Source organism: Vicugna pacos, chromosome 12, assembly GCF_048564905.1.
Source record: "Vicugna pacos chromosome 12, VicPac4, whole genome shotgun sequence".
NCBI classification, from domain to species: domain Eukaryota; kingdom Metazoa; phylum Chordata; class Mammalia; order Artiodactyla; family Camelidae; genus Vicugna; species Vicugna pacos.
The window spans coordinates 11145233-11166685 of NC_132998.1; the positions used below are offsets into that span (position 1 = coordinate 11145233).

A 21453-nucleotide genomic window follows, 5' to 3' on the forward strand; every position below is an offset into this window, starting at 1 on the left:
TCCTCAGAGCACAGTGCCCGTTCTGGGCATCCCAGACGGGGCTCCCAGGAGAGGGATGGACTGAGGGTCAGATTTCACAGGAGGCGAAGATCAAATCTTAGTGCTGAAAATAAATACCCAAAAGGAATATGAGGGTCAAGCACAGCTTTATGATGCCAAGAGGAACAGGTTTATCTAGCCGTCTCCCTTCAAACTGACCCAAGACTGAACCAAGAGTATGGGAACTGGCTGCTGTGGTAGGAGAGGTGGGGAAGATTTGTGCAGAACAGAACAGGGGCCACTTTGCTTCCCCTTCTTTGCCCTCTGCCTATCACCTGTTTTCGAGCAGCCCCACTCTGCCTTCCGTGGTGGCAGTAATAAAGGAAGTGTACTTCTTGCCCTGTCCCTATGTCCCCCTGGATGACCCTTCTGCCCCCACCTCCCCACTTGCTCCTGCAGTTGGGGATCTAGGTCAGTAAGAGTGGGTGGGTGAGAAAGAACAGAGAAGAGACTCATCCAGACGTGACACCCCGCAGGGCAGCAGTGACAACACTTTAACCTGAAAACTGCCTGAAAATAGACTGTGTGTCTATGACATTATGCAAATCATATGCAAAGTCAAGAAGCCCTCTGTCTCTATTTCGAGCAAACTGAATGTGGCCCTGGTGGAAACAACTCGTTCCAAGAGTCGCCCACCCAGAGTGATGACTGCGTGGTGAGCACTGGTCCCCGCCCTGGGAGAGTGGACTCAGGATGTGCACCCCTCTGCTCCACCCCCAGGGCTGTGTCTTCGGTGTGAGCATTTTGCCATCTTTTGGTCTGTTAATCTGGTTGTGGGTCAGGGTCTGGAGGAAGAAAAGCCACCCTCTGTTAGGGTAGATGTGGGGCAGGACTGAGGGAGAATGGCGACTGGGAGGACAGAATTGTCCTTGAGGACCTGGGTACCACAAGGGGTTGGCAGGGGAAGGCGTGGTCCTCAGTATCAAAGCTCCTGCTCCAGGAACCACCCTCACCCCCATATGGGCATGTTATAGACACTCATCACCCCTCAGGTAGAATTCCTACCATACAGACGATCCTCTTCCTCTTTATATAGGTAAGGAAATTAGAGCCTGGGGTCCCCCAGGAAAGCAGGACAAAGCTGAGAAAAAGTTGATGGGTTTTCTTCTTTCAAAGGCAGACAGGTTCCCTGAGGCTCTACCTGGAGGCAGGGGCTTGAACATCTGACATCCCAATGACTCTGCTCACCCTGGAGGGCAATGAGTCAGTTCTTCTTCCTAGTCAGCCTTCTTGTGATGCCTTTTCCACAATATTTCTACTGCCCTTCTCCCCACACTCCAACCACAGTGTGGACATCAGGGTGGAGATATAAGGACCAGGGTCTGGCAGGCATAGGAGGAGGGGGAAAAGCTACCTTTGCGGGATGCCAGGAATGTTCTTACTTCCCCGAAGCTAGTGTAAGAGGTCCTCTGGCAGGAAGGGCATGCTCTGTCATGGGAGTCCAAGGACACAGGTATGGGGGGGGCACACAGCCGGCTCCAGGCATGAGGCCACTTTGTGGGGGGCTGCTGGGAGGAGGGAAGGTCCTCCATGGTTAAGCGGACTGGGGTACCCTTTTACCAAAGAATATCAAGCGTACCCCTTTCTGTGGCCCCTTAAGGGGCCCTCTACTAAAAAGGTACAGCTTTTCTAGGCTGGAAAGTCAGGGACAAGTCCCCTCTTGGCTCCTTTCAGTACCTGCCTCCCCCATGGCATGTCCCCGCCCCCAACCTCCTGGGGGAGGGAAGGGAGGTGCTTTCTGAGCTTGCCTGGGACACCAAGGTGGGTCTCCTAGGATGGTGAGCTCCTTCCCATTCTGGGGCTGAAGGCTGATTCCAGGCAAGGTGGGGGCCCCATGTCAGGAGGGAATTGAGAACAGGGAATTGAGGCAGGCGGGTTCAGGCTGCCTCTCCTCTGAGTGAGGACGCTGCTCTTTTCTAGATGTGGTTTTCGAGGGACAGTCCCTACAAAACAGAAGCACCGCGGGGTGCGGAGATTCCCTGCGGGGAAAGGCCCTCGGTCCCCGCGCGGGGGCGGGGCGGGAGGCGGCCGCTGGGCAGCCCTTCGGCCAGCAGAGGGCGATGCGGCGGCGCCGCGAGCAGGCTGCTTCCAGCCCGCGTTGGGAACTGAGATTTGGGCAGCTGCGGCGGGGTCCAAACTGACTTATCTCTTAAGGGCAAAGCCCAGGCAGGAGACCCTGGGACCCTCTCCTTCCTCGTCCTCTCAGGTTCCCTCTGCGAAGGGGCAACTGCACAGGCACAGGCCTAGGAAGACTCAGCAGGAGCTTCAGATTCAACCATGGTTTATTTTGAGGACGCACTATATGCTAAGCACGAGCTCAGTGCTCCCACAAACAGTATCTCCAGGTTAGGCGGCTGGAATTTCGGCCCTAGAACACCATCCTGAACTCAGACGGCAGCATTTTGCAGACCACTCTCACCAATGCCTCCTTCCCGCCCAGGCCGCTGGTGGTTCTCCCAACCCTGGCCCCTTCTCTCAACCCTCCCCCATCACGCCACCTCCTGCCTTAGACCTTCTCTTAGGGATTTTCCAGCTTTTGGGCAGCTGCCGCCTTTAGTTTCTGGTTATGGAGTCCCAGGAGACTTTTCACCCCCAAATTCAGTAAAGAGAAAGTCCTTCAGGGGTGTCCGTATTCCTGGGCTGGGGGGTTCCAGGGACCGGAAGACATGACACTGCTGGGAAGCAAACTGCCCCACGATGATGTGGGAACCTGGCAGGTCCATGTAGCTTTCTGTTTTCACTCAGTTTCACTTCCTGGTTCTCCTCCAGGCCTTGCACAATGCTGGGAGGCAGGCCTGGGAAAGGGCCTCTGATGGTGAAAGAAACACTGAACCCCTCCCGGGGAGGCCCTGTGGGGCATTTACAGCAGGAGGGGAGGAGGCTGTTTCCTTCTCCTCCTGTGGAGAACTGAGGGTCCTTCTCCACCCTGTCCCAAGGGCTGAGGGCTGCAAGGCCAGGTCTTCCCACAATTGGGGATGTTGTGTCCCTAGCCTGAGCCCCATCCCCCACTGCCCAACCCCTCAGGCCCTACCTCCAACCCAGCACCCTCCAGCCTATCCATCTGCTTAGGATTCGGGGTAACTTCCTTAGTGCATGGACATACACCCTTGATATTTCCAAGTGCTGAACTTTCCATGTGGTTCTCTACAGCCACCAGGTTCTTCCTAGACACACACCCTCTGGGGCCTGGCCAAGGGTATTGGCCTGTGCCACGGGCCAGTAGGGAGCAGGAACGTGGGTGCTGGAGGCTTGCTGGCTAGAGCCAGATTTCTTCTGAGCCTTGGTGACCCTGCAGGAAGCTGGCCCCTGGCCCCTCTCTGTCCTGAGCAGAGAAGGCGAAGCCACAGAGATGGTGAGCAGCTGGCCTGCCTGCAAGAAGTCCCAGAGCTGTCTAAGCCCAAGGACGGCCACCAGCATGGGTTACGGCAGGAACTGGAGCTTGCAGAATTAGACTAAGAGGCCTTTCAGACACTCCTGGCCTCAAATAAACTGATTTTCAAATCCTCATCTTGAGACAAATTGCCAGGAGCTGGGGCATAAGAAGTAGAAGGGATTGCTGAACTGAGTTCTGACACAGCTGAAATTTCAAAGAAATTTAGAGCTGAGAAAAACTTCAAAGGACATCAGAACCAAATCTTTCAATATGTAGATGAAGAAACAAAGGTCCTAGGACAGTGAAAGCCTCATTCTTGTCACAAGATCAAGCATCCAGGACCAGAGTCTGGGTCTCCTGACTCCCAGATGAGCTGTTCCCTGGCCATGCTTGGCCTCGACATCCTCTCCATTTATTTGAAATGTCCTGGGCCTTGCCCATCTGACCTACCACCTCTCCATTGGCCTATGACTCTGCCACACCCACAGCAAGACTCCTTGGGTTTAAAGCCATAGTAAGTCTGCTGGGAGGGAGTGGGGGAGGGGCTCGGGATCAGACCTCAGCTCTCCCAGGCAGCTAGCATTCAGCCAGCGGGGGTCTGGTCCAACAGACAGAGGCCCAAGGCGGCATAGAGCTGAGATATAAACCCAGGAGAAAAACTGATGGGCCTTGGGTGTCTGGGGCTTGTGCCAGATACTGAGCCTGGCAAGGCAGGGTGTCTACTGAAGGCTGGACAGGGCCCTGTGCCACCCTGGCAGCTCTGGCAGGTCTGACTGAGGGAAGGGGGTAAAGTGCAGACCTAGGCTCTGGGCCTGGGACTGGGGTTCCCTGGCTTGGCCACCCTGGCTCTGGAGCCTCTTTTGCATCCTGTCCTGGGGACGGTAGGGGGTGCGCCCAGGGCGCAGGAGTGGGGAGGGAGCCAGGCGTCAGGGAGCCTGCTGCCTTGAACAGGCCAGACGGCGGGGGGATCAAGTTTCAGCCCAGCTGTATTTTTGGCTGGATGGGCTGGGGGCCGAGCTGGGCAGACACAGCTGCCCATAGAGGGGCACCCTCCTCCCCAGTACACACAGTCATACAACCTCTACCCAGACAGGCCACCATCCACCACCCACCCCGCACACACTGCAGGAGGGGACGCAGCATCAGGCCCGTGGCTAGTGAATCACTTTGGGCTTCTGGAGACCGTTGCTGAGTTTCTGTAGGGTTTTCTTGATCCGCAGCGCGGTGAGGCGGGCGGAGGGGTTGGGGTACCAGCACTCCCGCATCATCTGAGCCAGGCCTGAGAGGACCTGGAGGGAGGGAGAGCAAGGCAGAGGAGAGGAAGCAGAGACACGGATCAGGGAAGATGGAAAGGAAGAATCGAGGAGGATACCCGGTAATGGGGAGACACAAGCAGGACAGAAAGGATGAGAAGAGGGAAACGAGAGTGTCAAAAAGGATGGGGAGAGGAGAGACAGATGTGGTAAGAGGTAGAGTGGAGGGAAGCAGGCAGGCAAGGATGTGAAAAGAAAGAAAGAAACGGAAGAAGAAGGGAGTGGAGTGAGGAGGAGATGGAGAAAGGCAGACAGGATGGAAAGAGAGCTGTAACTCAGATCTTCAGGGACACCTTTTGGTAAGTACCCCCTACCCCCACCTCCACCAAGATCCAAGAAAGGGGAGATCTGCAGGCCTTGGGGCTCCCACTGGACCCCAGTGCAGAAGGTAGTGGCTCCCAGCATCTCCACCTGGGCCTAGTGAACACTGGGAGAATGGGTGGTGGGTGCTGCCCTTAAAATGCACGTGTCCAGGAAAGAGCCCATCCCAGGAAGCTCAGTGGTCCCAGAGGGAGCCAGCCTCACCTCCGCCTCAGGACTCCAGCTGCGGCTGGTTCCTGAAAGGAAGTGTATGTGTGTGCACACAGGAATGCATACGAGTGGCTTTTTGTGGATCTGTAAGTTGTGTGGAAATGTACGTGTGTCTACATATATATATACACGTGTATGTTTATTCATTCTTTCCATAAACATGTTTTGAGTACCTCTTGTGTGCCAGGCACTGTGACAGGTAACAGGGATATAAGGGTCAGCAAAGGAGACACACCCTTTGTCTTCAGGGGGAACAGTCTGCATGCATGTGCACCTGTATGTGCCTGTGTGCCTGTATAAGATGTGGTTTTGAGAACAAACAAAAACTTCAGGGCAGGAAATGTAGCAGAGAGCCTCTGACTTTTCAGGCAAAGTAAATGGTTCTGAAAATCCCAGAATAATCCAAGGGTCCCTGGAGGTCCACAGGCCAGGGGTGTGGAAGAGAGTACCCAGAGAGGTACCCTGGAATCTATCCCCTAGAATATATCCAGGTGAAGCAGAGGCCAGACACAAGTTCTTGGCCCAGAAATCCCAGCTGTGAGCCACCACCCCAGGCCATCCCAGTGTCCTCCAGAGGCCTCACCGGGTCTGCAGCCAGTCGGTTGGGGATGGTGGGAGTCTGCTGGTCAACACACACCACCTTCTTCATGTCCTCGAAGCTGGGATCATTGGGCACCACATCATAGAAGGGTGGCCTGTAGTCCTCCACGATGCCTGGGAATAGAGGGTGACGGGACAGTCACTCGGGATCCCAAGAAGGCCCGATACCACCCAGAGGAGAGCCTTGCCCACCCTCTGTCCTAGGGTCCAGGTGAAACCAGTTGCCTGGGCATGCTACCCCTGAGAGGGACACCATAATATAATAAATATATTTATAAATAATAATAGTTACTGCCAGTTATTTTACATTCACCATATATGTTGGACGTTGTGCTATAAACACTTTACACGCATTATCCTGCTAGTATTCACAGCAACCTGACAGGTGGGTACGATTTCTACCCCCGTTTTCCAGGTGAAGAAACCGATGCTCAGATAAGTTGAGCCCAAGGTTACCCAGCTAGTAGCGGCAGAGTAAAGACCTGACCTCACTGTATTCCTAGGCCAGTCTTTTTCCCACCCAGGGCCCAGGTACTGCTCCCAGACCCCAGCTATCACAGATACCCAATAATACGTTTACTGAACATTTACTATGTGTCAGGCCCTGTCCTCACTGCATTGCATTAAATCCTCACAACAACCCTATGAGGTAAGTAATACTATGAGCCCCACTTTATAAGCAATGACATTAAGACCAGAGAGGTTAAGAAACTTGTCTGCAATCCCACAGTAGTGAGTGGCAGAGCTAGGGTTTAAGACCAGAAAGTCTAACCAAAGCCCATGCTCTTGACCTCCAAGCTACATTTAAGGGAGGGTAGCTGGCTGACTGCTGGGTGAGGATGTGGAACGAGGAAAGAGGGAAAAAACACATGTCCTAAGAGAAAGAGATTTTTTTCCAGGTCCAGATACCATCCACTCACTCTTAGCGATAACACAGGACTCTACTGACCCTTCAGCAAGTGCACAGTCCTTAGCAGGAGCTTCCTCCAAATGATGCCTGTGGAGCGGCGGAAGGCTGGGGCAGAAGCAGCCAGACCCCAGGAAAGCGCCCCTGGCCCCACCCTGCTTCCCAGGCCAAGGCTGGGGGCCGTGGCCACACAATCGCAACCTCGGTGGAGCCCGCACCAGCTGTGCTCCCCGTGGCGGGCTTCCAGGCCGGCCCCTGTGCTGCTTCAGCCCTAATCAGTGCCGTGCAGAGGCCTGAGCGTGTCTAATGGGCCTTTAATCAGCGCCGGGGCTGACACCAGATTACAGTGTTTATAATGCGCTGCAAATCTGTGTGGGGCTGACAGAGCTTCCCTCCGCTCCAGGAGCCTGCGGTCGGCCTCCCCCTCAGCCACTGCCAGCCCAGCCTTCCTTTCTTGCCTGCAGCCTGGTCCAAGGGGCCTCGGCTCCTTCCAGGTGCCCCCTGCCCCAGCCCCAGCCTCTAGAGCTGACTCTGGGAGTTCATGTCTGAAGGGGCAGGAACCTGAAGCCTGTCCAGAGGGTGGTCCCCAAACTGTCAGGACTCCCAGTGGCCCCTGCATGAACAGCCTCCACAAAGACTGACCAGCCTCCCAACCTGGTCCAGACGACCACCCATCACCCATCCACCCCAGGGCCAGGAGGGCACCAGCCACAGGGCTGTCCCCTGTATGGGGCCATCAGGAATGGCGTCCCTCTGCCTTTTGCCAACCCCTCCAAATCAGAGTCCCCTGAGGCACCTACAGTAAAAATGAGGCAGCAATAAACAAGTAGTACAGGCACTGTTATATCCTGTATTTTTATGGTCAAGGAAATCAAGGGCCAGAGACGTGCAAGCAGCACAGTAATAAACAGCACTGGCCCCAGAGTCAGACTACCTGGTTTCAGACCCCAGTGCTGCCTCCAGAGAGCTGTAATTCTGTGCCTCAGTCCCCTCATCTGTAAAATGGGGGTGATACTGTGTCAGGCATTCATTATTACAACAATAATTGCAACTGATATTTACTGAGCTCCAGAACAGCTCCAGATACTGTCTTAAATAAGTTATTTGGATCATTTCAACAACTAGAAATTATTTTTATTCTCATTTTACAAATGAGGAAACTGAGGCACAGAGAGGTTAAGTACCTCACACGTGGTCAGTGGCAAAGTCAGGATCTGAACCTAGGCAGTCTGATTCCCTCCAGCCCATGCTCCTGCCCACTGAGCAACATCACCCCCCTGCCAACACAGGATGGCTCAATAAGATGATACATGTACCCAGCATAGCATCTGGCACATGTTTTAAAAATATTCAATAAATGTTAGCTGCTATTAATATTTCTATTATTATCACTTATGCAAGATTTCACAGCCAGAATCCGACTCAAATGAACCTTAAAAGGTCACTACCCTGACCCAGCTGATGAGTGGCAGTAAAGGGAATACAGGAGGTCTGACCACAAGCCCCTCAGGCCACAGGCACCAGCCATGGCAGGAAGCCCTATCTCCCAACTGCCTGCCTGCCTGTCCACCTGCCCTATTCCCCCTTCCCCACCCTGCACAGGGTGGGCCCTTACCATTGACAATGGTCCGGCGGGCAATCTCCCACAGCACCAGGCCAAAGGCCCAGATGTCCGTCCACTTGTAGGACTCAAAGCAGTCGGTACGGATCTGCTCTTCCAGCACCTCCGGGGCCATGTACCGCTTGGTGCCCACTCGTGGGTTGTTGCCGATGTCCAGGTAATCGCTACCCTGGGAGTGCATCACAGCCAGGCCTGTGGGTACCGGGCCTGTCACTCCTGCCGCTCACCCAAGCCCACAGACAGGGTGGCCCCTGGGAGGCTGGGGTCCAGGGGGTGAGGTGGGGATGGACTGAATCAGTGGGCCATAGAGGGGCCGTGAGGTGGGCTGGGAGACAGCAGCCACAGGGAGGCTAACTGTCCCAGTTACACTTGGCTTGTGTGGTGCTCTTTTGATGCAAGAACCCAGGGAGATATGAGTAGGCAAGGCAGGCATTATTATGCCCTTTCCACAGAGCTGAACCCCAAGGCCTGGTGACAGGGAACGATGTAGTCAGGATGAGAACCAGGTCTCTGGCTCCCTGCCCCTTTTTCCCATCTCCTGGAGCAGGGCTAGGCTGGTGGAAGGAGTCTGCGCTTGAAAAGCATGTTAAGGCAACTTGTGGGGTTCTGGTGGGGGTGAGATGAGCCCACACACAGGCCTGTAAGTTTGAAAGCGCCCATCGGTGTCGTCATCGACGCCAGGCACCCAAATAGGCAAGGGCAGAACCAAGTGCAGAGGGAGAGCGCACGAACCCCGCCCCCCGCGAAGGGCCCGCCCCTCCCCAGCGAGGGCCCGCCCCTCCCGGCGGCTCACCCAGGTCGGCGATGCAGCACTGCAGGTTGCTCTTGACCAGCACGTTGCGGCTCTTGAGGTCGCGGTGGGCGATGGCCGGCTTGCCCTGCGTGCCGAAGATCTCCACGTGCAGGTGCGCCAGGCCGCAGGCCGCGGACACCGCTAGCCTCAGGGCCAGCTGGGGCTCCAGCGTCTGCCTCTGCAGAAAGTCGTAGAGCGAGCCGTGCTCGTGGTAGTGCGTGATGAGCCACAGCTGCGTGCTCGAGTTGCGGGAGGTCATGTCGGAGGCGATAAAGCCTGTGGGCCAAGGGGCAGGGGGCTCACCAAGGGGCTAGGGATGAAGGAGGCTGAATGGGTCAGGGTCAGGGCTGGGGTTGGGGACAAAGGACGGACTAGGTGAGAGAAAAGCTGGGGCTGGGGTGGAGGCTGGTCTGGCTTAGGTCAGAGAGGAAGCTGGAGTCAGCGGTTGGGGCAGAGGGCCGGCTGGGTCCTCGAGTGTTAGGTCAGCTTCCAGAGGGGTGTGGTGGTGGTCCGGCCAGAGTGCGGGGGGATGAGAGCTGGGGTCCGGGCCTAGCCACCCCACTCCCACCCCAGCCTTGCCTAGGATGTTGTCGTGTCTGAGCAACACTGTGTTGTAGATCTCAGTCTCCCGGAACCAGGACTGCTCATCCCTCGAGGAGAAGATCTTGACAGCCACACTCTCACCATGCCACAGGCCCCGCCACACCTCACCATAGCGGCCCTTTCCTGATCCAGAAGAGGAGGGGGAGGGTTACATGCTGGGCACATGGAGCCCTTGGGCACAGTAATCCCCAGAAAAGCCCCCTACTGTGATGCTGCACTGACTCCATCTGCAGAACCTCCCTGATGCTTATGTTTAACTTAATCCAGACCCAAACGTAGCTGGCAGGCCACCCCCGTTTGCCTCTTGTTCCACCCCAGCTCTGGCAGAAGGATCTGGCACTGATCCATCTCCAACCTACTCCCCACCCAGCAGAATTCCCATTCAGACCCATTCTTGGCCTGTGACTCTGGAGGCCAAGACCTCCCTCACCCCTCCAAACTCATGGAAGCTCTTGGTTCCCATGCCCCAGGCTCACCCACTGCTCACCGACACACTCCACCAGGGCAACCTGCCGTGCCACTGTCCTCTGCACCAGGAAGGGGAGCCCTGAGCCACTGCCCGTGGTGCAGTCACTGTCCAGGAGGTCCTGGGGGTACCGAGAGGCCACTGAGGCAGCACACACCCACCCAGCCCATTTCCCCCTCCTCAACCTGGGCCCCACGGCTGTGTCTCTCCACATTCCTCACTCACCCACCCCTCCCCTCCAGCGCCCAATCAAATCTCTGAGTGTCTGCGATTGTACCTTTCTCGGCTACCTGCCACTCTGTACCCCTCTGATTCTATGGCTCCTGTCCCCCTCCCACCACCCTGTGTCCAGGTTCCCCCAGGCCCATACCCCCAACATGCTGTCCCCCGGTTCGGATGCCTTCAGGATGAGACTGGACTCGCCCAGCTCATTGTTCAGACCCCGATGCTTCTCCTGCCTCCGCCGGATGTGCCACAGGCCCAGGGCACCCAGGGCCACAAGGGCCAGCAAGGCCAGCACGGGGCCCAGGATCAGAGGCAGCTGGCCATCTTCTTGTGGCTGTTCCGGAGGAGTTCGGGTGGCTGGCGAAGGAGGGACACAGAGGCCCAGCTTCCACCAGGCCAGATGCCCCCCACCTTGCCACTCTGCCAGTCAGATCCCAGGGTCCTTCCTCCCCCACCCTCCAGACCAGAGCAGGAGAGGCAGGCAGGGCAGGGAGGGCGGAGTCTGAGAGGAGGGGGCGGGGCTTCTGGGCAGCAGGACATACCCTCCAGCACCAGGGACACGTTTTGGTTGCAGAGGGGGCTGTAGCAGCAGTAGTGGTTGACGAACTCGGTGGGGCGCCCCCTGCAGAGCTCCTGGTGCAGATTCCCGCAGCCTCGATGTTCCTGGGGGTGTCTGCCCTCCTCCCGCACCAGCACTACCGTGCACCAGGCCCCCTGGCAGGTAGGCCCCTTGCAGTGTGGGTTCTCACACGTGCAGGTCACCAGTGGGCCCCGAGAGGGCTTCACGGGGTCGCCTGGGAGATACACTGGAAGCTCAGCCACTCTGGGCCCAGGTCCCCAGGAGGAGCCTCACACCTAAGTCTGTCCACTGCTCCCTCCCTTCTGAGCTCTCAAACAAACCCTTTGAGGCCTTGGTCCTGTAGTTTCATCTTCAGATTATCCTTCCCTCTAGTCCCTTATCCTTGCCAGGGGCAGCTGACAGTGTGAGAACCAGGCTTCTGTCCCCTCCCTGATCCTAGGACCTCCCTTCCCAGTTCCAGGTCCAGCCTTGACTCCCAGCCCCAACTCTGAGGGTTCTCCCAGGCCCTCCCTACCAACATCCCCAGATAGAGGCATCTGACAGAGCACGGGCCTGTGGGTTTGGATCAAGAGGACAGCACAGGAGGGTCGAGGCAGCTGGGAGCTTAGTCTAACTGAGCCTGTCTCCCGCCCTCCAGCCCAGCATCTAAGTCCCCCTTCTCCCCAGCTCCTCAAATTCAGCCCAAAAAGAGCTGAACTCAGATCGCCCTTTCTCCGTCCAGGCCCTTGTTCCCTAGCTGCTGTCCCCGTACTCACCCTGGGTCAGGCCCAAGGCCATCAGCAGCATCAGAAGGCTTCTCCTGGGAGGGTCCAAGGTCATGGTCCCTAGAGAGGAGAGGGGGTGCAAGAAGTTCTATGAAATGTGATCCCCTCAGTGTTTTTAGCCACTGACCGTGGGTCCCTCCCACCCAGAGGAAATCACTGGGAGTTTTTTTTAGGGGGGAGCAGGGAGGCCTCCTCCCTCCTCCCTGGTCTGGCTTTGGGGCGGGGCCTGCAGGGGAAGTCCTGGTTCACTTCCCCATGGAAACCATCCTGTTAGGGGTAAAGGGTGGGGAGCCATGTTTAAGTGACAGAAAGCTTGGTGGACTCCCAGCTCTCCTGCTGCTGAATTTAGACTGGACGGCACAGAGGGCCTGGAGCTGGAGTGGAAGAAGCATCTCTTCAGCAGTACCTCCACCCTTCTGTCCCCTGCCCCTTGCCCACCACTTCCCAGCCTCCACCCCTGCCCACCCCTTTCCCAGTGCCCCCCAACCCCCACCCCAGGCCTGGCTGCCTCAAACATAAACAGGCTCCTGTCTTCACTTCCTGCCATTCAGGGTCCCGCCAAGCTGGGAACAGGAATCAAGATTGTTTAGATTGGGGTCTGGATAGAACAGGCAGGAGTCACGCACAGAAGAGAATTCAGGGAAGGTTCTCAGTGCAGGCTGGGGTGGCTACAGGGTCCGCATGAGCCACCTGGGGCTGGGACACCCCCAAGATAGAATCTAGGGGGACACGTTGTGAGTCACAAAGCCCAGCCCCTTATTTTAGAGAAGAAGGGGACTAAGACTCAGACAGGAGAGGGGGCTTGTCCAAGGTCAGACAGTGGCAGTACCAGTAGTACAACCTAGGTGTCCAGACTCCCAGTCCAGTGCTTTTTCAGCTCCATCTCCCAATCCGGGGTGGCAGCCTTTGCCTGAGCCCCTGAACAACCACACAAAGCTTGGACAATGAGTGCGGGGTCATGCCAGGTATGAAGGAACCTCTCTGCACCCTCCTCAGAGTATAAGATGCCCGCTTGGAGCCACTCCCTGGCCCCCTGCTCTCTCCTTGCCGTCCTGAGAAAGGGTGGGGGTAGGGCCAATGAAGTGGAGGGGAAGTGAAACATACTTAGACGTTGAATGCTTGACCTTCCATGGCTGGTTAAGGTTGAACTTTTCCAGAAGTTTGGTGGAGAGCGTTAGGGGAGTAATTCTGAACTGTGATAGTCCCCATCCCAGGTCCCAAACCAGCTAGTGCTTCAGAAGCCACCTCCTTCTTCATTTCTCAAAGGTTTAGAACAAGATTAGGGCTGAGGCTGCAGCAAGAAGGACTGAGGTCAGACTGCAAGAAGGACTTTCTGAATGGTAGAGAGTGTGCAGGTGGATCCCCAGGCAGGGGCAGCTGACCTGAGGGAGGGGGAGTATCTTCTGGTGTGATACGGTCAGGCTGGTAGGGCTGGGCAGATGGCCACATAGGCTGCAGAAGGCCCCTAGTCTAAGAAGGGTGCCAAATGAAGATCCACGATGCTGAGGTCTGAGGGCAGGATGACTGGGGGGTGTAGGGGGGTGCTTTGTGGGCCTCTCTGGCTGGTGGCAGCTCTGGCCTTCCTGCCTGGGCTTCCTCTGCCCCCAGAGGCCCGGGCTGGGGGAGGAAACGGAGCCCTGGGTTGCTGCAGCTGTGTCCCCAGCCTCTGCCTGACCTCCTGCCTCTTGCCCCTCCCGGAAGGCAGTGAGGACTCCAGCAAGCACTCTACAGTGGGACTGGTGGCTGGAAACGGAGCCCCTGACAAGCTGAATTTGTCCACTGGGGCAGGGGCAGGAATCCATCCTTGGCAGCCTTTACCCACAAAGCAGCTTAGGAGAGGGTGTGCAGCAAGCAGGAAAAAGTGGGTGACAATAAGGATGACAGCTGGCATCCTTCTAGGGTCCCGTGCTTTCACTTCTCTTACTGTGCCCCAGCTCTCCCTCTTACCTACTTTATTAGGCAGCAAAATCACCTGAAGTGCTTCATTAGAAATGCACAGTCTTTGGTTTCACCCCCCTACTCCAGATTCTGATTCGGTCCATCGGGACCAGTAAGAAACACATATTTTTATAAAGTTCCCCAGGTAATTCTGATCAGTTCATGTGGGTGCCGCACTTTGAGAACCGGGTCCTACACAATGCTGACTTGTGCTTTCATTTCACTGGGTAGGGCCCTGCTGGGTGATCCGGAGTGCAGTGCAGAGGGTGGGAGTCTCACTCCCACTCGGGGATACACCCCCACCCGACTCTCCTGGAGACCCAGACAGACAAGGCTAAACACTGGAGCCAGGGACTTCGAGACACTACGGAGGGAGGGTGGGGGAGGACATTGTTCAGGCCATCTCCAGCCTCTGGGGCCCAGGAACAGTGCAGGGATGGCCTGGCAGCATGTGCAGAATCCACCTCTAGTTCAAGCCTGGGAATGTGGTGGAGGAAATTGTGACTGTCCAGTTTTTAACTGCGCCCAGCATCAGGTTAAGTACAGGAGGGTGATGAGTCCAGGCCGGTCCCAACTCGGAGCTGACCCTGCACAGTTTGCCCTCAGACCTGACTCTAGCACAAACAGACTCCTGGGGACGGCTGGTATCCTTTCACTTCTAACCAAACTTCCTGAAAGGGCTCCTGCTGACAGAAGCATCACAGTTTTTAGCCAGAAATCACAAATGCTAAACTAATTTCAAACACGAAACTACCACTGTGAAGATCTTAATAATAAGTGTTATCCTAACTGAATCGCTTTGCTGAACACCTGAAACTAACATTGTAAATCAATTACAATTCAATAAAAAATAAAATTAAAAAAAGAGTTAACCTTCTGTGAATACCACTAACGTGCTAAGTACTGAACTTTGACAGCTGATCTCATTTAATTCTCATGACAATCCAATGGAGAAATGGAGGCTCAGGGATGTTAGGTTTCTTGCCCCAAATCACCATGTGTGTCTTGATCAACTTAAATTGCTGTTAATAAATTCTTGCTTAGTCATCTTATTCCTCCAGTTGTTTGGTGTTAGGTAGGTTCCAAAAAGGAGGAAAAAGGGCAAGTGGGGGCTGCATGAACAGACTGCTGTTGTCATCACCAGGTACTCAATGTGTGTTTGTTTAGAAATCATCTGTTTGCCGTAGGCTTAGTCTTAGTTGGGGAGAACTAAAGTAGGGGTGTACTTGGAGGGTGGATATCAATCTCCTTCTCCCCAACCCACCTGAGGGACTGATGTAACCGGCTCCCATCAGCAGCAGTGGCTCAGCACAGCGGTGACTGTCATAGCTTGCTCTGCACATCAGCAGATTTTACCCAAACAGCACTGGATCCGGGCCAGAGTGAGCTGCTCATCCAGGGTTGCCCCTTACCATCACATAGCACCTTATGTGCATCACTTCATTAGCCCTTCACCGCAGTGGGATGTAGCATCAAGTACTCAATAAATGGTGAGAGGTTACTTATACTCAATAAACCTGATGAGATGAGACGACAGGTACCAGGACAAATTAACAGTAAGGGGTCATAGATGTTGGACAGACCCTGACTCAGCCAGGAGCTGCCCACAGAGAGAGGGCGAAAGCTACTGTCCACTATGCCTCTGTCCTTGGAGAAGAAAAGAGGGGGTGGGTGTGAGCAGCCCAGCGATGGTGTCAGAACAGCACTGGCCTCCAGGGCAGACTGAAAACCTGGGGTCCCAGCTGGAGGGAGACTGGGAACCCCTCTGACCTGGATCCTGAAGGAAGTCCATGGTCTGGGGATCATTTGACCACAGCGGGTTGGGGGTGAGGTTTTGGAGGGAGTTACAGTGTCAGATTCCTTTAGCAAGAGCTACAAGGGCTGGTCTGGGAAAGGTGGGCTTCAAGGGGAGGTTCAACAGCGTTGTTTAAGTGGACACCCATTCCCAGGTCAAGCCAAGTGCCTGGAAGGACATGTGACCCCCGTCTGTCTCTGCAGGTGAAGTAGGGCAGGGATCCTTCCGCCCATTTTATAGATGAGGATGGGAGAACAGAGAAACTAAGTGACTGGCCCCAGGAGCAAACAACAGTCCGGGTTCGGTCCAGCTCCAGCCGTCTCAGGTGCGGTGATGGGCGCAGGGTGAGGGGCAGCTTGCACTATGAGGAGCTGGGACTGACGCTACGGTGACCCCTCTGAGGGGCTCTCTGGGGTCTGCCACCGGGAAAGGCCCACTGGAGTGGGAGTCAGCCTCCCCTCCCCACCACCAACCCCGCTGCGGACTTCGACTCACCTCTGGGCCTGCCCTGCCGGCGTCGGGGCGCGAGTGTGCAGCGGGCGGGCCTCCTCCCCTCCCCGGCGGCGGCCGCTGGTGGCCCGACGGGCGCTGGGCAGCGGGCGGGGGTCCAGGGCCCGGGGGCCGGGCGCGCCCCGGGCGAGGCTGGGGTCGGGGAGGGGCTCGCTCGGCGCGGCCGGCGCGGCGGCCTCCCGGGACTGGGAAAGGGGCCGGAGCAAAAATGTTTCTTATTCCAGCGTCTTCCTGCCTGGCCCGGCTCCACCACTCCCTCCTAATAAACCGTTTCCTATTGCCCAGCTAGCCGACGGCCGCCCGCTCGCCCCTCGCGGAGGCTTAGGGCCCGCACCCTCCCCCGAGCGGTTGCAGACCCCGAGGGCGGCCTCCCCGTCGGCCGCCCCGGCTCAGGATCAAGGCCGCGCCCCTGCCCCCAGCCTCCGATATCCGCCTCCCCGAGGGGGCGGGTCTTCGTCTCTGGCCGCGGGGGGCTGGAGGGGTCCAGGCCCGGAGTCGTGGGGTCCAGGGCCGGGACTCGAGGCACCATCGGGGTCCGGTGAAGGGGGGTAGGGGGTGGAGGTGGAGGCGCTGCTCCCGCTCGGAGCCAATGAGGGGCAGCCTGGAAATCCCGGACTGGGGAGGGGGTGGGGGGGCACCGAGGGAAGAATGTGTTGGGAGGACAGAATGGAGAAATTACCTGTTCTCCCACCCAAAACTCTGGGTCTGGGTCCGAGGCCTGGGATGCTCAGCAGCAAGAGCAGAGTCAGGCTGGCAAGGACTGAAATATTTTGGCTCCACCCTCTCCCCTCCTCCCTTGGGGACTCCCCATTTGGTCCAAATCCTTCAGCCTCCTCCCTCCCGCCCCTTCACCCCATCTTGTCCCTCCCCTCTTCCTCAGCTTCTCTCTGCTCAGCGCTCAGTGCAGGGTAAACAGGCCCAGATGGGACGTCTCTGGGTCAGTGGTGACAATCTGAGCATAGCTCAATGACAGGGACGTCTCTCTCCACCGTGGGCGTCCAGAATGGAGGGAGAGGCTGGGAACTGCCTCAGATACTGCCTTCTTCCAAGCCGGCCCCTCACCCCACCAGATGGAGCTTTAGGGATGGGGACCCGGAGCCTCCCTTGGGACACTGCTAGGACAAGCCAGACAAGGCTCATTGGGGAGGGGAGCAAAACGGCTTCTCCCCCAGAGAGAAACAAATTCTTCCTCCTGATGCCCTCGTGTGGGATGGGAGCACTGACAGCATTGTCTTGCTTTGTTTAACCACTGTGAGCACCCTGAAGGCAGGACTCTGCTTTATCCCTAGCCTTCAAGTTATCCACAAAGACTTTGAAGTCTGGGAATTCAGACTAGTTGCGTAACCCTAGACAAGTGACACCTCTCTGTGCCTCAGTCCCCCCTCTACTAAATGGACATATGAAGCAGTGCCAGCCTCAGGGTTGTTGGGAGAATGAAAGGACATGATGCTTATCTCAGTTCATAGCAAAGATGCAAGCTGGCTGAGTCTGGCACAGGAGAGGCGCTCCGTGAAAGTGTTTAATTAAATTCGTAAATGGAAAGGCTGGGAAGCTGATGGCCTCAGAGCCAAGTGGAAAGACGAGGTTGTTAAAAGCAGAAACAGACTTCTAAGGTGTCTTGCTCTAGTATGGGGATGCTCTAAGATGGGCCAGGACATCCCCCTTTGACAGGAATAGAGGCTGGGGGAGACAATGACTAAAGGCTCAATTGTTGACTGACCTCACTTCCTCTGCTGAAACCCTCCCCAGCCCCCACCAGCAGCTGCTTCACAACTTGTGAGTATTATGAATTCCAGAACCAAGGCACACCCAAATTTCAGTGTCAGGACAGAACTGTGTCCCGCAGCCAATAGGAAGTACTATGGGATTACGGTATCTGCTCTTTCAGTTGATAGTGGCCACTTCGGCACTCTATTAGCTGCAGAACTAGGAGTGTGGCTGTGTATCCATCTTTCATACCCACTCTCCCCGCTGACTTGCTATGGCTTCTGATAAACTCTTCCCAATCCCAGTCCTTGGATCTCTGTCCTGGAAGATGGACATGGGGGCTTTCCCAAGGGAAGCATTCACTGCGAAATGCACACTGAGAACAGAAACATTGAAATGGACAAGAGCTGAGAGTCGCTGGGGAAAGTCAGTGAGGATGGGGTACTTTATCTGGGAAGGATTCATGTAGCAGATACTAGGAGAGCAAGGTCTGAAGGAGGAAGGCAGAGCCCAATGGCAGGTGGGCTCTTTCTCAGGGCTGGAGTTTCCCCACCTCTCCAGTGCACGGAGCCCTGTGAACCCTGACTGGTGCTCTTTGGGGCTTCTTGTGGACCCTGTACGTTCTATAACGCACAGAGAACCTGGGGAAAGCATCAGAGGAGGGACACACAGTGGCAGAAAGCACTGGAGACTCAGCCCAATGAGGAAAGGGAAAAGGAATTACAGACTGTGTCCAAGTCTACAAGAATTAATTACTCAAAAGGACCAGCTGTTCCCCACATTCAGTGAGGACAGAACAAGAGGCCTAAAGGACTAAGATTTATTTATTTTATTTTTATTTTTTATTGAAGTGTAGCCAGCTTACAATGTTGTGTCCATTTCTGGTGTACAGCATAATATTTCAGTCATACATATACATACATATATTCATTCTCATTATAGGTTGCTACAAGATATTGAATATAGTTCCCTGTGCTATACAATATGAACTTGTTGTTTATCTATTTTATAAATAGTAGTTAGGATCTGCTAATCTCAATCTCCCAATTTATTAAAGGGCTAAGATACAGATTTAAACATTCAGAAGGATTTCCCAGCGGTGTGTGAAGCAGAGGCCTGGAGATCCTAGGCAGGGTATGTGGGATGAAACCTCAAGGTAATTCTCACCCATGGAAGGCAGGTGACACAGGTCCGGCATGAAGGCAGGGGACTGGACAACTTGGCTTTTCAGGACCAGCTATGAGTATTCAGTTCAAGCATCACTCTTGACAGCAGGGCAGGGCTGACTTTGTGGGTGTCCAACCTGTGCAGACACTTGGTTTAATGTTCTACTGTCACCATCTTGGAATTCTTAATAATGTTCGAATACAGGGCCTGGCATTTTCATTTTTGCACTGGAGCCCACAAGTTATGTTGTCAGTTCTGTACCAGGATGAGTAGGAATAAAAATCAAGGCAGGGGGATTAGCAGAGGGTGAGGTGGGCTTTGCTCCACTTATGTTGGAGAGCGGGAGATTTTGATCAGACAACCTAGGGATTTTTCAAATGTGAGAGACATGAAAATAGTAGAACAGGGTATCCGAGGAGGAAGAACTGTGGGTCTCCTTTAGGGGAGAAATGGGGCAGAGTCTTGTGAATTCTATTTATCCATTTATTCAACTCAGAAGAGAGAGTCTTAGCTTTGTGGGTGCAGGGAGAGGAAGCGTCCTCTTTGGTCTCCTCTGCTCAGGCCAGGGGCACCACGGAGTCGTGAGAAGAGCTGTAAACAAGGGGGCCTGGGGCCTCAGTTCCAGGCCTGGCTTAGACTAGCTACTTCCAAAGGTTCTTCCCAGTGTTATATTATCTTCTTTGGCTCTAAGATTCAGGAAACCACCTGGTCCCAGGCCCTGACACCACAGCTCAAGTGAAAAGGCAGTATGGCCAGGGCTAAGGTTTCGGAGGGTGGGGGCCGCCAGAGTTCTGCCCAGCACCCCAGGAAGAGGCTGGCAGACACGAGCCAAAGTTTGGGCCACTGAATCACCTTCCTCTTCCTCTCCAGCCCCTCCAGGATGTCCCCTAGATGGGTTTGTCCACTCCTTGCCCACCAGGGGCCCTGAGGATGACTCATCTCAGGAGGGAAACTTTTAAGAAAAGGGAAGGCATGCCAGGGCAGGAGTCTGGGTGTAGACAGTGCCTCGGGGGCCTGGGCTCTGTTAAGAAGCTGCCCCAGCACCATCTCCTCCTAGCAATTCCGCAGCCTCTGAATTGCCCCTCCCCACAGGCCTCCTCAAGGCTCTGACCCTTCTCCATCAAACTGGCCCCAGCAGAGGAGGAGAGCCCAGGCTCAGAGTTGGAGCCCCTATGTGTGAGCCTCTGCTCCCATACCTTTAAGAAGGGGCTGAGAATTCTGTCTCTACCACATTCTCCGAATAAAAGAAAAATATCTGTGAGCATCCTCTTCCGGCTGTAAAACCCACACAGCTGTCTGGGTTTGAGAGGGGGAGGCCGAGATGTGGGGCAGGAGAAAGAGCATGAACCAGGAGTCAGGAGAGCAGAGGCTTGGCTGTGTGGCAGGGGCCTCAATTTCCTTACCTGTTCAGAGATGAGTACTAAATGTCGCCTCTTCTGCAAATAGCTTTCTGAGGGGGTGTTGTACAGATGAAAGTATAGCCACTGCAGAGGACTTTGAGGTCTGAGGCAGCCATCCAGGAAACAACTCAAGAAATCCCAAATAAGCACAGGGTAAAGTAAAGAGATGAAATTCTGGAGAAGAGTTCATAACGAGAAGGAACTATACCCACCCCCAGACCCTCTTGCTGAGGCCAACCTCCCCGAAGCTATATGTTTCTCTGACATTTACTTTAAGAACTCTAAATAAGCCATTTATTGTTCTGTCTCTAGATTTTTCAGCTTTCTTGAGGTATAACTGACAAATACAATGGTAAGATATTTAAAGTGTACATCGTGATGATTTGATATGCATATACATTAAAGGATTCTTCCCATCTAGTTAATTGACACATCCATCACCTCACATATTTATCTTTTTTGTGTGTGAGTTTTTTAGTGAGCAAAATTTAAGTTCTACTCTCTTAGCTACTTTGATTTATACAATACAGGGCTCTCAACTAGAGTAACTGAACGTAGGGTTGGTGTGCTCACGGTGCAGAAAGCCAAACTCCGCCCGCAGGAGTTTGCAGCAGAGTAAGAATCTGTCGCAAAGTGCCAAGCAAGGGAGTGAGAGACAAGCTCAGATCCACTCTCACTTGGCCTTTGATTTAGGGGCTTTTTAAAGGGGAAGAATCAAGGGGCTGGGATTAATCATCGTGTTGTGACACTTCTTAATCATAGTTCGGGAGTCAAGATGTGTCTGGTTTATGATTCTCTGGCTCGTTGGTCCATGGCCTGGGGGTTGGTTAGCTCATCTCACCCTGGACAAACAACCTGAGTTTGTATGTTAATGATATTTGTAATAGCAATTTTGTCATTAACAATGTTAAAAACAACAGCAATTTTAGTCATCTGACTCTGGTTGACTAGTGTTCAGTTAGTACAGGATTGAGGTCAGAGGGGACAAGAAAGGGAATAAAATTTTGGATAGAGAGCTTAGGTATAAACTCTGCAAGGGCATCGGCTTTAGGGGGACTTGGTTTCATAGTCACCACGTTACACAGTCGATCCTCAGACCTTATTCACCTTACAGCTGAAAG

The 21453-nt window shown here is 54.8% G+C and overlaps 1 protein-coding gene across 1 annotated transcript; it reads right to left on the bottom strand.

Annotated features, from left to right (window-relative positions):
- Positions 1 to 2303: 2303 nt before the first annotated feature.
- ACVRL1 (activin A receptor like type 1) lies at positions 2304 to 16834 on the bottom strand. Its single transcript, XM_072972772.1, has 11 exons — positions 16738 to 16834; positions 16044 to 16243; positions 11807 to 11875; positions 11014 to 11265; positions 10617 to 10828; positions 10268 to 10367; positions 9757 to 9903; positions 9178 to 9453; positions 8379 to 8576; positions 5840 to 5970; positions 2304 to 4701 (listed from the first exon to the last, which is right to left on the bottom strand). Exons 3-11 carry the CDS (start codon positions 11868 to 11870, stop codon positions 4567 to 4569), a joined length of 1515 nt encoding a protein of 504 aa, XP_072828873.1. The 5' UTR covers positions 11871 to 11875; positions 16044 to 16243; positions 16738 to 16834; the 3' UTR covers positions 2304 to 4566.
- Between the last annotated feature and the right edge of the window lie 4619 nt (positions 16835 to 21453).

Coding starts and splice junctions, on each gene's coding strand:
- ACVRL1 (XM_072972772.1), bottom strand. CDS start 11,870: ATGACCTTGGACCCTCCCAGGAGAAGCCTTCTGATGCTGCTGATGGCC. Junction 10,368..10,616: donor CGGGGGACAGCATGTTGGGG/GTATGGGCCTGG, acceptor CGGTACCCCCAG/GACCTCCTGGACAGTGACTG. Junction 5,971..8,378: donor CCGCCGGACCATTGTCAATG/GTAAGGGCCCAC, acceptor CTCTATTCCCAG/GCATCGTGGAGGACTACAGG.